The sequence below is a fragment of the Spinacia oleracea genome, chromosome 1, assembly GCF_020520425.1.
Source record: "Spinacia oleracea cultivar Varoflay chromosome 1, BTI_SOV_V1, whole genome shotgun sequence".
NCBI lineage: Eukaryota > Viridiplantae > Streptophyta > Magnoliopsida > Caryophyllales > Amaranthaceae > Spinacia > Spinacia oleracea.
This window is the reverse complement of record NC_079487.1, coordinates 133,427,280-133,445,979: the sequence shown is the minus strand read 5'-3', so window position 1 is coordinate 133,445,979 and position 18,700 is coordinate 133,427,280. Positions and strand designations below refer to the sequence as shown.

General features: G+C 37.1%; 2 protein-coding genes across 2 annotated transcripts; one reads left to right on the top strand and one right to left on the bottom strand.

The window, feature by feature from the left end:
* Positions 1 to 935: 935 nt before the first annotated feature.
* Positions 936 to 3,053, bottom strand: LOC110792675 (translationally-controlled tumor protein homolog). The gene has a single exon (XM_056834931.1). The coding sequence runs from the start codon at positions 1,743 to 1,745 to the stop codon at positions 1,203 to 1,205; it is 543 nt and encodes a 180-aa protein (XP_056690909.1). The 5' UTR covers positions 1,746 to 3,053; the 3' UTR covers positions 936 to 1,202.
* A 10,730-nt stretch (positions 3,054 to 13,783) lies between these two features.
* Positions 13,784 to 16,212, top strand: LOC110793115 (uncharacterized). Its single transcript, XM_021997959.2, has one exon. The coding sequence runs from the start codon at positions 14,062 to 14,064 to the stop codon at positions 15,955 to 15,957; it is 1,896 nt and encodes a 631-aa protein (XP_021853651.1). The 5' UTR covers positions 13,784 to 14,061; the 3' UTR covers positions 15,958 to 16,212.
* The last annotated feature ends 2,488 nt before the right edge of the window (positions 16,213 to 18,700 follow it).

Genomic DNA, 18,700 nt, shown 5'->3' with positions numbered 1-18,700 from the left:
TGTCATACAACACGAACCGAACCGTTAATTTTTCATCCCGACCCGATCCAAAGCGGTAGCCAAATAAACCCGTTGTAACCCGAATTGATGAACTCGACCCGAACCCAAACCCGATCCGTTTATCCGAAGTGAAGGATGAACGTGAATTGATGTCAAGGATTTAAAAAGAAGAGAAAACTCTTTCATACAAACAGGTACTTTTAATATGGTTCTTTTTTTTTCAGTTTTCTGTTTTTCAAGAAAACTAAAAAAAAAGAAAAAAGTATAGATATATTGAGTCTATGTACTAATTTTTTTATTTTTTTTGTGTGCCGGTTTTCAAAATCACAAATTCTTATTTACAATGGGTGTACAATAAATATTAAAGTTAACTCAAAATGCTTAAAGTTAAGCTTATATATGTAAAAGTTATATATTTTTAAGTGATTAATTGTTTCATTTTATTAAAACTTATTTCTTCAAAATCACTAATAATGTATAAAATTAATCATTTAAACATTTCTATCAACTTTTTTTTTTACTAATATAAAAGTTAATCAAAACTAGGTTAAAGTTACGAAAAAAGTGGTAAAAGTTATCTTGGTGTACAATAAATTTATTGTACACCTTGTGCGCGCAAGACCTTTTGTTTCAAAATTAACATGATTAGTATAGGTAATGAATATTTTATTGTCGATTTCTAAAAATTGACATATAATTAAGTACTGGATATCTTTTAGTCTGTGATTCAGTTTTATTCAATTAATTCATAAATCACACGAGTAAGAATTTCAAAAAACTGTGGTCATATCAAACTTTTATGAATCTCTTTCAATTGGGGGTGTAATACACGTTAATGAAAAATAAAGCGCTATGAAAACGTATTTTCTTGCAAATTAAGAGAATCTGATACATATTAAAGGAAACAAATTAACCAAAAACCACTACATTAGTAAAAGAAAACATAAAACAATTTATTTAACCTAGAAAGCTAGAATTATAACAAACTCCTCTTAATTGCACATCCTTCCCTTTCAATATTTGATTCTCTTAAGCAGTGGCAGACCCAGGATTTTCAACCAGGGGGTACCAATCAACTAACTAGACAGTAAATATCGTTTTTTGTGTGTGTGCAAATGAGCCATAAAGGCGGGGGTGAGAATCGATACCACGATCACCTGGAATCGGGAGGGAATCTGTAATCAACTGAGCTATCCCCACTCTCAGACTTTAAACAATGTTAAAGCAAACGATACTCTGCGGAGAGTCTCAAGACCATGAGCAAAGTACAAAAAAGTTGGATCAATAGCACCATCCTTGTAATAAGCCATAACCATAGAACCATCATCATTCTTACTCTCACCCACAAAGAATTGAAGTTCTTTTAGCTTCGACATCAGAAACTTCGTCGCCGCCTCGACATTCTTCTTAAACTCATTAGCCTTCTCAGCTTCCAACTTACCAATCAAGTTCTTGATGTAACCCTTAACCCACGCAACAAATTGTTTCTTATCATAGGGTGGTTTTTCTTGTAGCCTAAAGTTGTCAACAATGTCGACAACCTTGACACCGTGGTTGTCATCAACGACGTCGTCTTCAGCCCCGCCTTCGGCAGAAGGGTTGGCGCGAATGTTGACGTCGATGCGACTATCTTTAACAACCCACTTTCCTTGTACCTCCCATAGGCATCCATTAAAGAGTTCTTTGGAGTTATATGAGTCGGATAAAAGTTCGTCGCCACTAATAAGATCTTCGTAGATGATCATTGTAAGAATTAGGGTAATTTTTTACCTTGTGTATTGAAATTGTGTTGTTACCTTGGCTTATGGGGTAGCATATCTCTATTCTATAAAGGAAGAGCTGAGGGCGTTTACGTAAACACACTTTTGGTGTTCCCTATCTAAATGACTAAACTACCCTCTATACTTTTACAGTTTTATTCCGCTCAAAATTTGATTATTTACTGATTTCCAGTAACAAATCCGAAAGCTCTAATTACTCCATCGTTTCAAAGCAAAGGAAATCACAGCTTATATTAGGAAACCCACATATATTACGCATAAATATTATAGAGAAGTCAAACAAAATCTGTCACACCTTTCAAAACCCAGCAATTCACGCACAAAATAATCTGTCAAATTTACAAGCCCATAAATCTCTCATTTTCTCCAAATAACACAATAAATTCAGTCAAAACGCCTAAAATAAAAGAACAAGAAAGGCCTTAACAAACGCATAGAATCAAAGAGCAGCAAAGGCCTCCATAATTTCACAAATTAATTTCCTTACAAAACGCCTAAAATCAAAGAGATTTAAAGGCCTCCACAATTTCACAAATTAATTTACTTACAAAACGCCTAAAATCAAAGAGATTTAAAGGCCTCCAAAATTTCACAATTAATCCAATTACAACAAGCCTAAAATCAAAGAGATGTAAAACCCAATCATTTTCCCAAACAATTAACGAACTGGACAAACTAATACAAAAGAACTCACTGTAAATCTTGGAACAATCGCCATCGCCATGCCGAGGGATACCATCTCCGTTATTTTCTTCATCTTCTTAAACCTTTTATCTCTCAAAACTTCTATATCTTGGATTTCGATCTAGGGTTCCGATTTCATACCTTATCCTCCATTATTTTCGCAACTGTTAAAACTTGAATCTCCAAAATCTGTAGAAATTTGATTGAATTGATTTGTAGGTGGTTGGTGGTTGTGCCGGTATTGTTGTTGGTGGTTGTGCCGGTTTTGTTGTTGTTGTTAGTACCAACAAAGAGGAGATACTGGAGGGGGTGAGTTAGCAAAAGAGTTGAGAAAGAGGAGGGGATTATAATTGATTGTAATCACCTTGCTTCAGATATGAGGAGAGAGCTAGGAGGAGCAACTAATTAAAGAGGTAAGCAACTAGATTTATCATTCTACCTGTAAAAGATACAATATCCCAAATAAGAATACCCGGTGAACTTCTTAAAATTGTAAGGGTAGTTTAGTCAAAATTCATTAAATTTGTCAAAGTTCTCTAAAAATTTAAAACGAAGCTCCTTCCCAAACAAGGGATCAATATCATTATCTATACTATTAGTTCCCACAAAGGTGAAGGTGACAAGAGATACCATAATAATAAACAAAGAAAAAACCCATAAAAGAAAAAAAAAATAACATAACAAATCACGTAAAGCAAAATTTGGGACTAGGGCTTTTATTTTAAGCAAAATACCGATGCCATATAAAACACATTGCAGTTGTTTGAAAAATAGCCACAAAAATAAACCTTAACATGATATTCTAAAATTACTCCGTATTTTTTAGTGACTATGTTTCATTTTAAAATTTTTAATTATCCATCATTTAATTTTACAATTTATAAAATATCTAAATTAATCATTTGTTATTGCTTCATTTTATAGGTTATTATTTCGACTTTTCATATTTGACAAAAGTGATAGTTTGACAGCAACAATACTATATGACATTGCACAACAACTGTTAGATTACTTAACTACTGAAATAAAATCATTATATCAACGGGTTTTAATTTACTCTAACTACATAATCTTCTTGATTGATTAGCTCATTATATTTAACATTAAAATATATTGTTTTAAATTCATGCAGTCTAATTGACGCAATCGGGTCATGGAAAAAGTATTCTCAACCTTCGGAAAGCAAAAAAAAATCGTGGGTGCTACATCCACCGATTGGAGATTTTAATCCAGGACATTCTTATAACGTTAGTTATGTGTTGCACATGGATGGGCGGAGGAGTACATTGCGAGGAGAAACCACTTTTTTGTTTTTAATTATTTTACTTTGGTACTAAGATTTTGATTTTTTGTCATGTAAGGACTAAGGACATGAGTATTACACTGTTTCACTATTTAGATTGCAAGTTTGACGTATTATACAACCTCACTGTTTTAAAATATGAAATTTGTGAATGATATTTTAGTGCCTAATATTCGTTATGATTAGTTATAATTACACAATTTTAAGTTTTTATAATATTTCGCACGCATCGAGTGCATATAAGACTAGGGTAATTTATATGAGTCGGATAAAAGTTCGTCGCCACTAATAAGATCTTCGTAGATGATCATTGTAAGAATTAGGGTAATTTTTTACCTTGTGTATTGAAATTGTGTTGTTACCTTGGCTTATGGGGTAGCATATATATATTTACACTAATATAAACCTGGTCCATGCTAACTTAGCGTGGACCAGGGCAACGGAGTAATTTTTATGGGTAACATATGTAACTGTCACGTGACAGTTATTTTGTAATTTTAAATAGTAACTATATGCGTATTACAGTAACTATGTGTTTTAAAGAGTTACTATGTGTTTTGAAGAGTTTTAATGCGATTTGTGTCTAGCCCACTTTATATACGTTTTAAACTTTTTTATTTTTCAAAATTTCAGATCTACATTCCGTTCATTCTCTTTCATTTTCTCTCTAAGCTTTTCAAAATTTAGCCCAAATTTCTAGGTTTTGTTCGATTTTTTTAGTAATTATCTTATAATTCTTATGATTGGATCTATTTGATGAGGAAAAATTGGAGGAAGTAGTAGATCAAGAAGGAGGTTCGTCGTTGCCGAAATCGAATCGAAGAATTTGCGCTCGCCTACAAATCTTCGCAAGAATTTTTAGAGATCACATCTCGGTTTGTTGTTTTTTAAAGAATTTTAAGTCTATTTTTATTTAAAATTGAAAATATTTGTTCTTTTGAAGAAATTAATGTTTGTGTTTTACCGAAGTATCGTTTTCACTTCGCGAATTCGATCAGTGACTTCACGATTTTAAATAGTAACTATATGAGTAATACAGTAACTATATGGTTTAAAGAGGTACTATGTAATTTTAATGGTTACTATATGTGTACAATAGTTACTATATTATTTTAATGGTTACTATATGTGTACAATAGTTACTATATTATTTTAATGGTTACTATATGTGTACAATAGTTATTATTTTGTTGAGTAATTCGAAATGTTTGTTGTTTTGTTGAAATTAGGGTTAGTGTTTCACATAGTTAGTATATAAATGATATAGTCACCTTTAATTTATGTTGCAAATTAGTGTTTTTAATAGTCACTGGAATGTTCGTTGTGTTTATGTTAGTAGTAGTTTTTAGAGTAACTATACTTTTCTTAAAAGTTACTATAACTTTAAAACAGTAACTATGTGTTTAAAATAGTCACTATATTTTTTAGAAAGTTATTATAAGTTTAAAACAGTAACTATGTGTTTAAAATAGTTACTATATTTTTTAGAAAGTTATTATAAATTTAAAACAATAACTATGTGTTTAAGATAGTTACTATGTTAATAACAGTTTATAGTGACTTTTTGATAAATAATAGTTACTATACGATTACATTATGTAATATGTTATTTAGAGTATAAGATAGTGACTATATGATTATAATGGTTACTATATTTGTACAATAGTTACTATATTATAATAATAGTCACTATGTGTTAAGCTAGTTGTTGTGTGATTATAATGGTTACTATATGTGTACAATAGTTACTATATTATTATATTAGTTACTATATGTTTGAAATAGGTACTATGTTTATTTTATCACGATGTGTTACCATATGTTTATTTTCTTTAATAGTTACTATATTATTTATATAGTTACTATATGTTTGAAATAGATATTATGTTTATTTTATCATGACTTGTTACCATATGTTTATTTTCTTTAATAGTTATTGTACGTTTTATATAGTTACTATATTTTTGAAATAGGTACTATGTTAGTTTATTATGTTATGTGCATGTTTTTATGTTATTCTATATTTTTAATGATATAGTTACTGTATTATGGATAGAGTTACTATATTATTATCACATCAACTATGTCTGCAACTCTGTGACTAAATGACCATCAATAATATTTATAGGTATTATATCTTGTATTATAGTAACTATATGTTTGGTATAGTTTTTTATGTATATTATAATGTTCTTTTCATGTTCTTTGTTGTCTTCTATGTTATTAGTAATAAGAGTTACTATGTTATGATCACAACAATTATATGATCATAACAATAACTATATCTACAACCTTACTCGTATATGACTATCATTAATATTAAGAGTTACTATATCATGTATAATAGTAACTATATATTTTTAATAGTTATTATCTTATCATTATGTTCTTTTTATGATCTTTCTGTGTACTCCATGTTATTATTAATAAAAGTGACTATATTATTTTGACAGTAACTATATGACTATAACAATAACAATAACTATATATGCAATTCTGCAAGTATTTTACCATCGTTAATTGTAAGAGTTATTATATGATGCATAATAGAAACTACACATTTTACATAGTTACTATGTTATTTTTTCATATTTAAATGTTAAATTATTAACTTAGTTTAAATATTATTGATTCAGAAATACAAAGATGATGCACCCAGAATTGAAATCGTGCAAAGAATAAATTCTGCAAGGAAAACAAAACCAGGAGGAGAAGAAGAAAATCCTGACAACAATGGAAACCAAGAACGTGGTAGAGGAAGGACATGATGTGTTGGTGGAAAAAAGAGACGTGGTCCACGTGGACGTGTCGATTAGTATTTTTTAGTTCAAAAAACATTTGAGTTTAACATGGTTTATTTAATAGATGCAAAGAATTAGAATGTCGTAGCTAAAACAACTAACCAAGTAGTTAATGTTTTTTTTATTATTGTTCAAGAGTTATAATTACTGTTACTTTTGATATAATTACTCTTTTATATTTCAGTAATTATGTGATATATAATAGAAAAAATTATTATATGACCTCTAAACCATCTATATCATATTGTTTATTTTTATAATATAGTAATTGTTTTACAGCTAAACTTATTTTTCTATATAATATAGTTAATCTTTGGATAGAATAATTGTTCTCATCGAAATTACTATATTATTATTATTATTTATTTCATAGTTACCATTCTGAAAATATAGTTACTTTACAGAACCTATAGTTTCTATAATTTACTCTTTTTGTCTGCAAGAATGAATATATAGTAGTAATTGTTTTACAGTTAAAATTACTTTTCTATATAATATAGTTACTCTTTGGATATAATAGTTATTCTTATCATTATTATGTTCATAGTTATTATTTTGGAGATATAGTTACTTTACAGAACCTACAGTTTCTATAATTTACTCACTGTTAAAATTACCTAATTACCCTGGTCCATGATAATCTTATGGTGGACCGGGTCCATGCAAGTGGAACTGGCATATATATACTAGGCAAACTAGTTGCCTTTTCCTAATAGGAAAGAATTTGAACTAAAACCGCGGCCCTAAAGTATTCGAGAGAAACACAAAGTTTAGGAAATTTTTAAGAGATAAGATGTGCACTTTCCTAATTACACCAAATAACCACCTCCTAATATTTCATACTCCTAAAGCACCAAGAGATCGGAATAGGAAACAATTGTGACATAGAGATCAAATAACCCACTAGATACAACTGATTGTACGTAGAAAATTATCGAACTTGTATTTTTTTTGTAACTTAAAAGAACTTTTGAGTCTCACACGGAACATAATGTTATTTTAAACAAATATGGAAAATCTACTATGTAGTATTTTGCTAGACATGCTAGTATCTCTAATAGATGCATGGTACATGGTTTTGGCAATCTCACCAAGACACTTAACCAACATAAGTTGGTGGAGTTGGTGGGGAACTCACCTTGTTTTAGAGGTCATATATAGGATCGAGCCCCATCAGCTGCGAAATGCTTTGGAGTGACTTAAGCGTTGATGTCAAATATTGTGTAATCTCGTATCATTCTCATTAATAACACACGTATATATAGTACAACTCAGTTACCTAAACCCTAGGTACACATTAAGTAACTTACCATAGTTAGGACTCTACAGAATATTCACAGAATAATATCTAATATCTTAACATATCTTAACATCCCCCCTCAAGGTGGAGCATGTAGATCTCGAATGCCCATCTTGTTCAAAAAAAACTCAAATTGCGCCTTTCCCAACGCTTTGGTGAAGATATCTGCTAACTGAACCTTCGTCGACACGTACGACGGACTAATGATCCCTTCCTTGATTGCATCTCGAATGAAATGACAATCTGACTCGATGTGTTTTGTCCTTTCATGGAACACCGGATTCTGTGCAATATGCAACGCAGACTGACTGTCGCAATACATCCTCATGCCTTGGTCGTGTGTCACCCCCAAGTCGCGTAGTAGTTGTTTCAACCACTTCAACTCACACGTCAGAGCTGCCATCGATCGATATTCTGCCTCAGCAGACGACCGAGAAATAGTATGCTGTTTCTTGGTCTTCCAAGAAACTGGCGACATACCAAGTGACACAAACCATCCAGTCACCGACCGACGCGTCATTGGACACCCTGCCCAATCCGAGTCGCACCACCCCTCCAACTGCAACGCACTGTCCGACCGAAGTAGTATACCTTGACCCGGACACTTCTTCAAATATCTCACTACTCGCAAAGCTGCTTCCCAATGTGCCTCCTTTGGTGCTTGCATAAATTGAGATAGGACATGTACAGAGTAGGCAACGTCTGGTCGCGTGACAGCCAAATAAACCAGACGTCCGATCAGACGCCTATACTGCTCACCGTCCAACAGGTCTGGCCCGTCTGCCAATGCCAACCTATGATTCTGTTCCATGGGAAAGTCCACAGGCTTTGCTCCCAACAATCCGGCCTCTGAGATGATGTCGAGGGCATATTTTCTCTGACATACATAGAACCCTTGACTACTTCGTGCCACCTCTAACCCAAGGAAGTACTTCAGAGCCCCGAGGTCTTTCATTTTAAAACACTCCTTCAAGTATGCCTTAAAACTCTCAAGCGCACACTTGTTATTGCCTGCGATAATCATGTCGTCCACATAAATGAGCACACTCAGCTGCAACATACCTTTAGACAGAGTAAAGAGCGAATAATCGGACAGCGACTGTCGAAATCCATAGTGCGTCAATGCCGTCGACAACTTCTGGAACCAACATCTAGGTGCTTGTTTCAACCCATACAACGACTTTCTCATTCGACACACTTTGTCAAAGTGATTCTTCTGGAATCCAGGAGGAATCTTCATATAGATCTCTTCCTCCAAGTCACCGTGCAAGAACGCATTGTGGACGTCCATCTGATGCACGTCCCACTGTTTGACAGCTGCGACAGCTAGGAAAGTTCGAACTGTCGCCATCTTCGCGACGGGAGCAAATGTCTCATTATAATCCAACCCTTCCTCCTGATGATTCCCTAAACATACCAATCGAGCCTTCAGTCTCAACAAATTCCCATCCTCATCACGCTTCTCAGTATACACCCATTTACTCCCCAGTGCTTTCTTCCCTTCCGGTAAATCTTCCAACGTCCATGTCCCCTGTTCCTCCAACGCGTCGATTTCAGCAGCCATTGCCTGACGCCACCCCTCATGCTGCATCGCTTGTTTAAAACTCTTAGGAACTTGCCCTTCTTGCAATGCTGCTATATAATGCCTGTGCTTTGACGAAAAACGCTCATAATTAACAAAATATGTGATAGGATAAGGAGTACCTGAGAGTGATGACGCCGTAGGTGTTTTGTCGGAAGTACTATATTTTTCCCGTATTGTATATATCACACAGTCTTTCAGCTTTGTCGACGGAAACTTCGCACGCTTCCCCCTTCCTAACTCCGTATCCTCCACACACTGCCTTGTCTCACTCTCGTCACTACCCGTCGTCTCCTCTACACCTGTCTGTGAGGAGACGACGTCTGAATCCACTCGACTAGGTGTTTCATGTTGTTGGTCCTCCCTCACAGGCGACGACACTCCCCTGTCGTCGCCACTGGTCAATGACACCCCCTCATCAGCTCCCGGATGCGACAACACTCCCTCAGTATCACCTGTAGGCGGCGACACCCCAGCAGTATCACCTGCAGGCGACGACACGGTCTCAGGACCCGTAGACCCACTCTCATCCAAACTCCAATGGTCAAGCCCCCCATGACCATCATGCACCAGTGGCAACACATCCGATTCATCTACAAAAGGAAACGTCCCTTCATGAAACTTGACATCCCGTGAGACGAAGAACTCATGTGTCTCTAGATCATAAAGTTGCCATCCCTTCCTGCCAAACGGATAACCCAAAAACACACATCGGCGACTCCGAGATTCAAACTTATCCCCTTTACACCGGAGATTATATGCATAACACAGACACCCAAACACGCGGATAGGCACATACGATGGTGGTTTACCAAACAACATCTCATAAGGTGTTTTATTGTCAAGGATCGGGGTAGGTGTACGGTTTATCAAGTAACAGGCGGCCAAAATACATTCCCCCCAAAATTTTATTGGAAGATTTCCTTGAAAACGTAACGCCCTCCCAACATTCAAAATATGTTGGTGTTTTCTCTCGACTCTCCCATTTTGTTGAGGCGTCCCAACACACGACGACTCAAACAGAATCCCATGTTGACGAAAATAATTTTGTAAGCAATTGAATTCAGTACCATTATCACTGCGTACTACTCGAAGGGATCTATTAAACTGACACTTAATCATGGCAACAAAATTAAGAAATGTCGATGCAACTTCCATTTTATTACTCAGTAAATAAATCCACACACCTCTAGAATAATCGTCAACAATGGTAAAAAAATACTTTGCCCCACAAGACGAGGGAGTCTTGTAGGGTCCCCATAAATCAAGATGAACCAATTCAAATGTGCGACTAGCACGACTAACACTAACTGGAAAACTCTCCCTACATTGTCTCGCCCGCGGACATACATCACAAATTGTTTTATTCTTCCTAATCTTATGACTCACATGAGGAAGTAACTGCAACACTTTTTCCGACGGATGCCCCATCCGTTGATGCCACAAGTCGACCACACACTCCACTGCTAGCACACGAACCTTTGGAGCCCCACGGAAAAAATATAGTCCTTCCTGTCGATCACCTACGCCAATCACCATCCTCGTCGAGCGGTCCTGAAGAACACACATTTTGTTAGTAAATTGAGCAGCACAATGTAATTCGTCACTTAATTGAGTTACAGAAATTAAATTGCAGTTCAATTTAGGCACAAATAGAACATTATCGAGGACGAAACCATCCTCCAAGACCACCGAACCATATTGGTTTGAATTTGCAGGTTGACCGTCCGGCAACACAACCTGTTGATTTCTTGATGTCTTGATATTTCTCAGGATTGAAATATCACCCGTCACATGACGTGATGCCCCACTGTCAACAATCCATCGTAAATCAAGATTACCTTGCAACTTGTGTGAAGGTCGTGACAAGATGTCAACTATTTGCTGGACTTGCTCCTTCGTCACCCCAACAAGCTCATGATTGGTTGTCGTCACTGCACCCTGCGATCCGTCTCCACTCGTCACAGTGGTTGTCGCCCCTCCTGTGGCATTGCTCACGGCATTGGCACGAGCGACACCACTGGTCGACGACGCTGCCCCACGAGCTACTCTGCCTCCTCTAATCGACGTCCTGCCTCCTCGACCAGGCCCTCGTCCACCTCGTTTCTTCTCATCCCACCATTCAGGAAATCCAATCAGCTGATAACAAGTTTCTTCCTCATGACCCTCACGATTGCAATGACCACAAAATCTGCCACTGACATCACCCGACCTCGACCGAGCCTTAGTCTCGACCTTGAATGCCATGACACTCTCCGGACCTCTCGCAGCCTTGGCGCGCATGGTCTCGGTATTCATAACCGTCTGGTACGCCTCGTCGAGTCCTGGCAACGGCGATCGTGCTAACAGTTGTGCACGAATGGCTTCATAGTGATCATCCAGGCCAATTAGGAAATAGTGCAGACGATCTTCATCGTGAATGTCCCCCACCTGCTTCGCTATATTACACGTACAACCCGCACATACACACCTGGGAACTCGTGCATACTGTACGTACTCCTTCCATACCTTCGACAAGCGGCCATAGTACTCCATGACGCCCTCAGACGTGCCCTGCTTGCAACCACTCAGAGCCATCTTAATATGGCAGACCCTGGTGCCCGACACGACGCAGTACCGCGTCCTCAAATGACTCCACAACTCGTGAGCAATATCAAAGTCCTCCAGATTCGAACGCAAACTCTCGTCAATGGTGTTTGTGATCCAAGACACCACCATCGAATTGACCGCAATCCAATGTTTCATCTTCGTCTCGTCCGTAATGGGCTCCTTCACAGACCCATCAAGAAAATCAAATTTGAATTTTGAAATCATCGAGCGACGAACCGCTTTGGCCCACTCATCGTAGTTCGACGCTCCTCGAAGTTTTACAGGGGTGATGACAATACCGGGGCCGTCACCTGACCCAAGATAGTAGTCCAGATCGACGGCGGCGGCGATTGTCTTTTGTGGTGGCTCCTCGTCATTACCCATTGTTATGCCCTAGGAATTTGTAACTCCTCAGAACGCAGTACTCAACAAGCGAAGGAATTCGCTGTTCTCAAACTCTCTCAAACTCGTGCGGAAAAAAAAATCTAGGGTTTTTAACCTATGCTCTTGATACCATGTCAAATATTGTGTAATCTCGTATCATTCTCATTAATAACACACGTATATATAGTACAACTCAGTTACCTAAACCCTAGGTACACATTAAGTAACTTACCATAGTTAGGACTCTACAGAATATTCACAGAATAATATCTAATATCTTAACATATCTTAACAGTTGACCTGCGTAGCTGGACTGGTTTAACCTGTGCGAGGTGTTGGTTCAGTATGGTCCCTTCTTCTTATCTAAAAAACAAAATTCTCACCAAGACAGGTACATGGCTCGATCTTACTGATTTTGTTCTATATGTTTCTTTTTATTACATGTCTAATCCCAAACAATACCAAACCTCCATCTTAATCATTAAGCCAAAACCTCATTGATCCCAATAATTCATTAAATATACGAGTTGAATAAATTTGATGTTTATACTCCACAATCCTTAAATTAGTGAACAATTAGCAAGCCGATAAATAAATAACAAGAAGCTAAGCAAAGCTAGATACGAAGTATGTAGGAAGGAGAAGGTGATTATGTAACTGAGGACGACATGTTCTTAACTAGATAGTCGTCATTACCCATCAATTCAATACTTAGATTTAATTAGGATAATTCAAATAGCTTAGATGATTGGATCATCGTCTCCACCTAATTAATCAACTCAATCAATTTTGACTACTTATATAATATCACACGCTTGAAAAGGACATTAATTAATTGTTAATTAGTATGGTGATGCAAATATTGCGATTTGTAATTGTACTGGTGGGACTTTAGTTAAGGAGAACATATGTTCAAAGTCTAAGTAACATGTTTAAATCAGCTAAGACTATTTGTTTTAAGCATTAACATGTCTTTGAATAAATTCACAAAGTGCAAAACTGCGAATCTAATAATTTATTTTCGCGTTTAATTTTCGCATAATTTTTTTAAAAAATAACATCCACATTAACCTAAAAGATTCCCCGCAAAAAAAAAAACAAAAAAAACTACTAACTATTAAATCAGAAGTATGTACATTTAGAAATAACTATTAGAAATTCACCCTAAAAACATTGATACTCCATAAAATATTGAAGAACACTACCAATTAACATATTTCATCTCTTTTTTCCGTGATCTCTTTTTCACATCTCAAAACATAACAAAGCCTAAGAAAATTGTGACCGTGGTGGTACTAGAGTCAATACACGTGGCAATTTTCGGCTTATGAGTATAGTTATCGCGATGGTAGCCTAGCGGGTGCGGTGGTGTTCGGGCCGGGTAGTTAAACATTGGATAAGAAACCTCGTATGTCTCTATCACTATTGTAGTCCTTTCTAAGCAAAAACCAAAAATAATAAACAAGAAAACAAAAACCAGCCACAAAAAATTGAAACTGACCTCCGCAGACTCTTAATTTGACTCTTAACAAAACTTACAACTCAACACCTCTTGATATTGATCGCTTCATTACTCTCTCCTCTCACCTAAAAAAAAATAAAAAATATCCCTCACATTTTTTGACGCTGCATAAGAAATGACGATATTTCCGGCGACGGCGACACCAACTCCGGCGACGATAATAGACGACGAAAAACCTCTGGAAATACAACTCTCCGAGCCAATTGTACTTGCAGAACGAGTTCGCGAGTTAGCGAACGAGTCAATCTCCTTCAAACTCGACTGCCATGAAGTTGCCAAGCACGTCGACCGTCTGGCCCACATGCTCCGCTCACTTGTCCGCTTCGCCACCGCTAAAACCTCCTCCATTTATGACCGTCCCCTCCGTCGTATTTCCGCCGAAGTTTTCCGTAACCTTCACCGGGCCCACACACTCGTCCGAAAATGCCGCCGCCGAAGCACCTTCATCCACCGCCTCGTCAATCTCGTCACAACCGCCGACTTCCGGAAAGTTTTCTCTCTCCTCGACACCTCCGCCGCTGACTTACGCTGGCTCCTCTCCGTCTTCCACGTCGACATTAACACCGGCAACGATGTAGACGACGTCGTTTTATCTCTCCCGCCAATCGCAAGCAACGACCCGATTCTAGCGTGGGTTTGGTCATACACCGCCACAGTCCAAATGAGTTCTTCCTTACCCGCCCGTATCGAAGCAGGCCGTGAGATCGGGTCTTTGGCCCAGGACAGTGATCGTAACAAAAAGATCATTGTTGAAGAAGGTGGAATTCCACCATTGTTGAGGTTATTAAAGGATGTAAATTCAGCAGAGGCCCAAATTGCGGCCGCGGTGGCACTTTTTAATGTTGCTAATGACGGGGAAAGGGTTAGGGTAATTGTTGATAATTTGGGTATTCCTTTGATTGTTAAAGTGTTAGGAGATTCTCCAATGAGGGTTCAGGTTAAAGTAGCTGAATTAGTCGCTAGGATGGCTGAATTTGACGGTGGCGGTGGTGGTGGTGTTGCTAAGGAAGAATTTGGTAGAGAGAATGTAATTCGCCCCCTCGTTTCACTGTTATCATTCGAAACATTCGAAGACGAATCCAAAGCTGTGAAGAAGCCTCAAAGCATTCACTCAGTTGTTCAGATTAACAGGGAGATTGGGATTAACAAGCTGAATTCGAATTATTCGTCGTTTTCATCGTTTTATCCAGAAATTGGAGTTAGTAAAGGAGGGCAAACAAGAAAAGGAAGAGAGAATGAGAGTGATGAAGTTAAAAGGGAGCTTAAAGTTAGCTGTGCTAAAGCACTTTGGATGCTTGCTAAAGATAGTGTATCCAACAGTAAAAGAATTAGTGAGACAAAAGGGTTACTTTCTTTAGCTAAGTTAATTGAGAAAGAAAATGGAGAATTGCTTAAGAATTGTGTTATGGCAATCATGGAAATCACCATTGCTGCTGAAACAAACACCGACCTTCGAAGGTCAGCTTTCAAAACCAGTTCCCCAGCTGGTAAAGCAGTAGTGGAACAGCTTCTGAAAGTGATCAAACAATCCAATGATCCAATTTTACAAATTCCAGCAATAAGATCAATTGGGTGTCTTTCTAGAACATTCTCAGCAAAAGAAACCCGGGTAATCGGGCCTTTAGTTGAGCAACTTAGCAACAAAGATCATGAAGTTGGGACTGAAGCTGTTGTTGCTCTGGTAAAGTTTGTGGACCCTGAGAATTTCCTGTGTCATGAACACTCAAAAGCTGTGATTGAATTTGATGGTGTGATTCCATTGTTGAGATTGCTTAGGGAAAGTGATAGGGCTCAAGTACAAGGATTGCTTCTACTTTGTTATCTTGCTATAAATGCTGGTAATAGTGAAGCACTTGAACAAGCTAGGCTTTTGACTGCACTTGAAGGGACTGATAGAACTGTTACTGCTCAGTATCCTCAGTTGAGGGAGTTGATTGTTAAGGCTATGTATCATCTTGGTCTTTATCATGGTGATAATCATCCTCTTAGACAATCTTCAATGCGAATGTAAACAGAAAAGAAGGGCGTTTCTGATTTTCTGCAATGTATATAAACATTCTGCAAATTAGTTTTTGTAATTACTGTGTAGGGGGTACTGAACTACTGATAGAGAGAAATGAATACAAGTTCAGTTCATTGAGAATATTTTTCCATGAGCCTTGGTAGCTTGATCACCGTGTAATTAAATCTTTTTTGCTAAATTGTAGTGAACTAAAATATATACCGTTTAAAATCAGTATAATGCCATAGATACCGGCTTCTTTAACTTCTGCTGCATTTTTCTTTCTTGGTATTGTACTGCAGCCTGCAGGTCTGCAGGGTTGCTACTAATTTATCCTTGTTCTTGTTAAATTGAATTATGCAATTATGCCCGCTGATTATGTCAATTGTTAACTTGAGTAGGATTATTACTTTAGGCTTTGTTTGGTAGAAAGGAATCGGAAGGAAAAGAAAAAATATGGATTTCCGTGTTTGGTTCCAAAAATTAAATTGGATTTGATAAGAAATGAAGGAAAACATCATTAATAAATATTTCCTTTCCCTTCCTCCCAAAAGTGGTGGATTTCGGAAAGAAAGAGAAAATTAAAAGTTGTCAAATGATTTTCCTTTCTTTCCCCCCCACTTCCTTCTATCAAACCAAACAACGAAAAATATACGGAGTATTAAGTAATTCATTTCTCTTTCCTTCTTAACCGAACAACGTAAAATATATTAAGTTTCATTTCTCTTCCCTTCTTACATGTACTCATACATCGGACTAAGAGTCTGTTGGGCCCCGATCACCCACCTTGCAGGGTAGCACACCAACACGACTCCACATTAATATGATATTGTCCGATTTGGGCTTAACCCGTACGGATTTGTTATTGGGCTCCTTCTAAAAGGCCTCATACTAATTTAGGAAGGTGTTAGGTGAACACTGATTTTTGCCTACTCTTCCGACGTGGGACTTTGGGTTGATATCCAAGAGAGCTAAACATGGGGATCATTTTGAGAGGTTTAAAAAAGTTTGTTAATGATTGTATAAGACAAAGAAAACTAGGACAATAAGAACAGGTATATAATGAGTTGATAGCCTCAACTAGCTAATACTCCAGCAGCGCAATCAGCATTTAGTTACCGATTGATTGTCGTGGAGTCAGACTTCAGACAGTGTGCTGATTGTGTCAACGTGACATGGTAATGGTATTGGTTTGTTCTAGAAAGTTCCTTAATTAGTTGGAACTTGGAAAGGCAGTGCTACATTGGTACACTGCTACTATAGAGCTTCTAATATCAGTAAAAGTAGATACCTTATAAACCATGGTGTTGGTTTTAAGAATTTGTAGTTTTTGTTCAGGAACTTTTTATATGGGTTTGAAATAATGCACTGAATATTTATGGTACCATTATCCCGTTAAAGATGGATTAATCTTTGGTCATAATCTTAAAGCTAACATCATTCACCTAAATTTTTACCAATTAAAGAAGTGGGCGGCTGGGCCATTAAAGCCCGTGACCCACCCCATTTAAAACAGGTCAGGCCCATTCATTAATATATGAGAATATGAGATGTGCCCTTAACGGGTCAATTTGTTAACAGGTCAGGTCAGGGTGGGCGGACCATTAACAGTTCAATTGGTTTTTGTTGTTGCTACGGAGCTTACTAAATATATCTAGCACGCATTTGATGTGGTGTTAGACTTGCTATTGGTTTTACATACACACACAATAGACCTGATCAACACTGGCCCGGCCCGACCAGACCCGACCCGAAAATTACCGGGTTTTGGACAGCCTTTTTCGGTCTGGTTTTCGGTCTCAGCCCGGCCCGAACTTTTTAAAAAAATTGTGGGCTTTAGACAACGTAAAATAACAATTTTAGTTTTAAATTTAACCCGCCCCGAAAAGCCACTATTTTTGGCCCGAAATAGCGGTTTTTGGGCACAAAAAATCGGCCCGAAGTTTGGACCGGCCCGACATAATGGGTAGATTTTTATGTCCTTGGCCCGACCCGAACCCGAACCGGCCCGCCTTTTGATCAGGTCTAACACATATTGTATTATAAGATATTACTTACTTAGTATATATTTTAATGGGCCTGACCGTGTCATGTTAATCAGGTCTTGATCCAAACCGATTCATTAATAATTTATCCTGACCTGATCCGACTCATTTAATACCGACCCACCATGACCCGTCTCATTATACAGGGCTGCCATGAAAAGTTAGTTATGAGAGTTGTTGTACCCTCTATATTTAATTTGTCAACCTAATTATGTAACTATGCTATTATTCAACCGGACTTTGGGAGGGATACAATTAAAGAGGACGACAATGATATACTTTGATGAAGAGAAATCAATTGTATGTGAGTTGTTATAGAGAAAAGACCGAGTAAGAACATGTATTTTTGGGTGGTCAGAATCTTCACTTTTTGGCTGAAAAATCGGGTTAAGTTCAAATAAGGTATTAATTTACGATTTGTAGCATAAACATAATTGTTTATGTTGCCTTGACAAATTAAAAAAAGTTGTCAAAATCGCAATCCAAATCATACGAAGGTACTATGATCCTGATAAATCAAAGGTCTTGAATCGTAACCAAAGCTAGACCCTAAATCGGACATTGGATTAATGATTCATTATGATTGTATAAGATAGGCAGGATCACGATCTTGGTCCAATTTTAATGATCCTACATAATTATCTCAAATGGCCGATATTGGAGTATCTCACCAACAATCAATTCTTAGACCCTATAGCCAAAAACAC

What these genes read in the sequence shown, in the direction of transcription:
- LOC110792675 (XM_056834931.1), bottom strand. Translation starts at nt 1,745, where the DNA reads ATGATCATCTACGAAGATCTTATTAGTGGCGACGAACTTTTATCCGAC.
- LOC110793115 (XM_021997959.2), top strand. Translation starts at nt 14,062, where the DNA reads ATGACGATATTTCCGGCGACGGCGACACCAACTCCGGCGACGATAATA.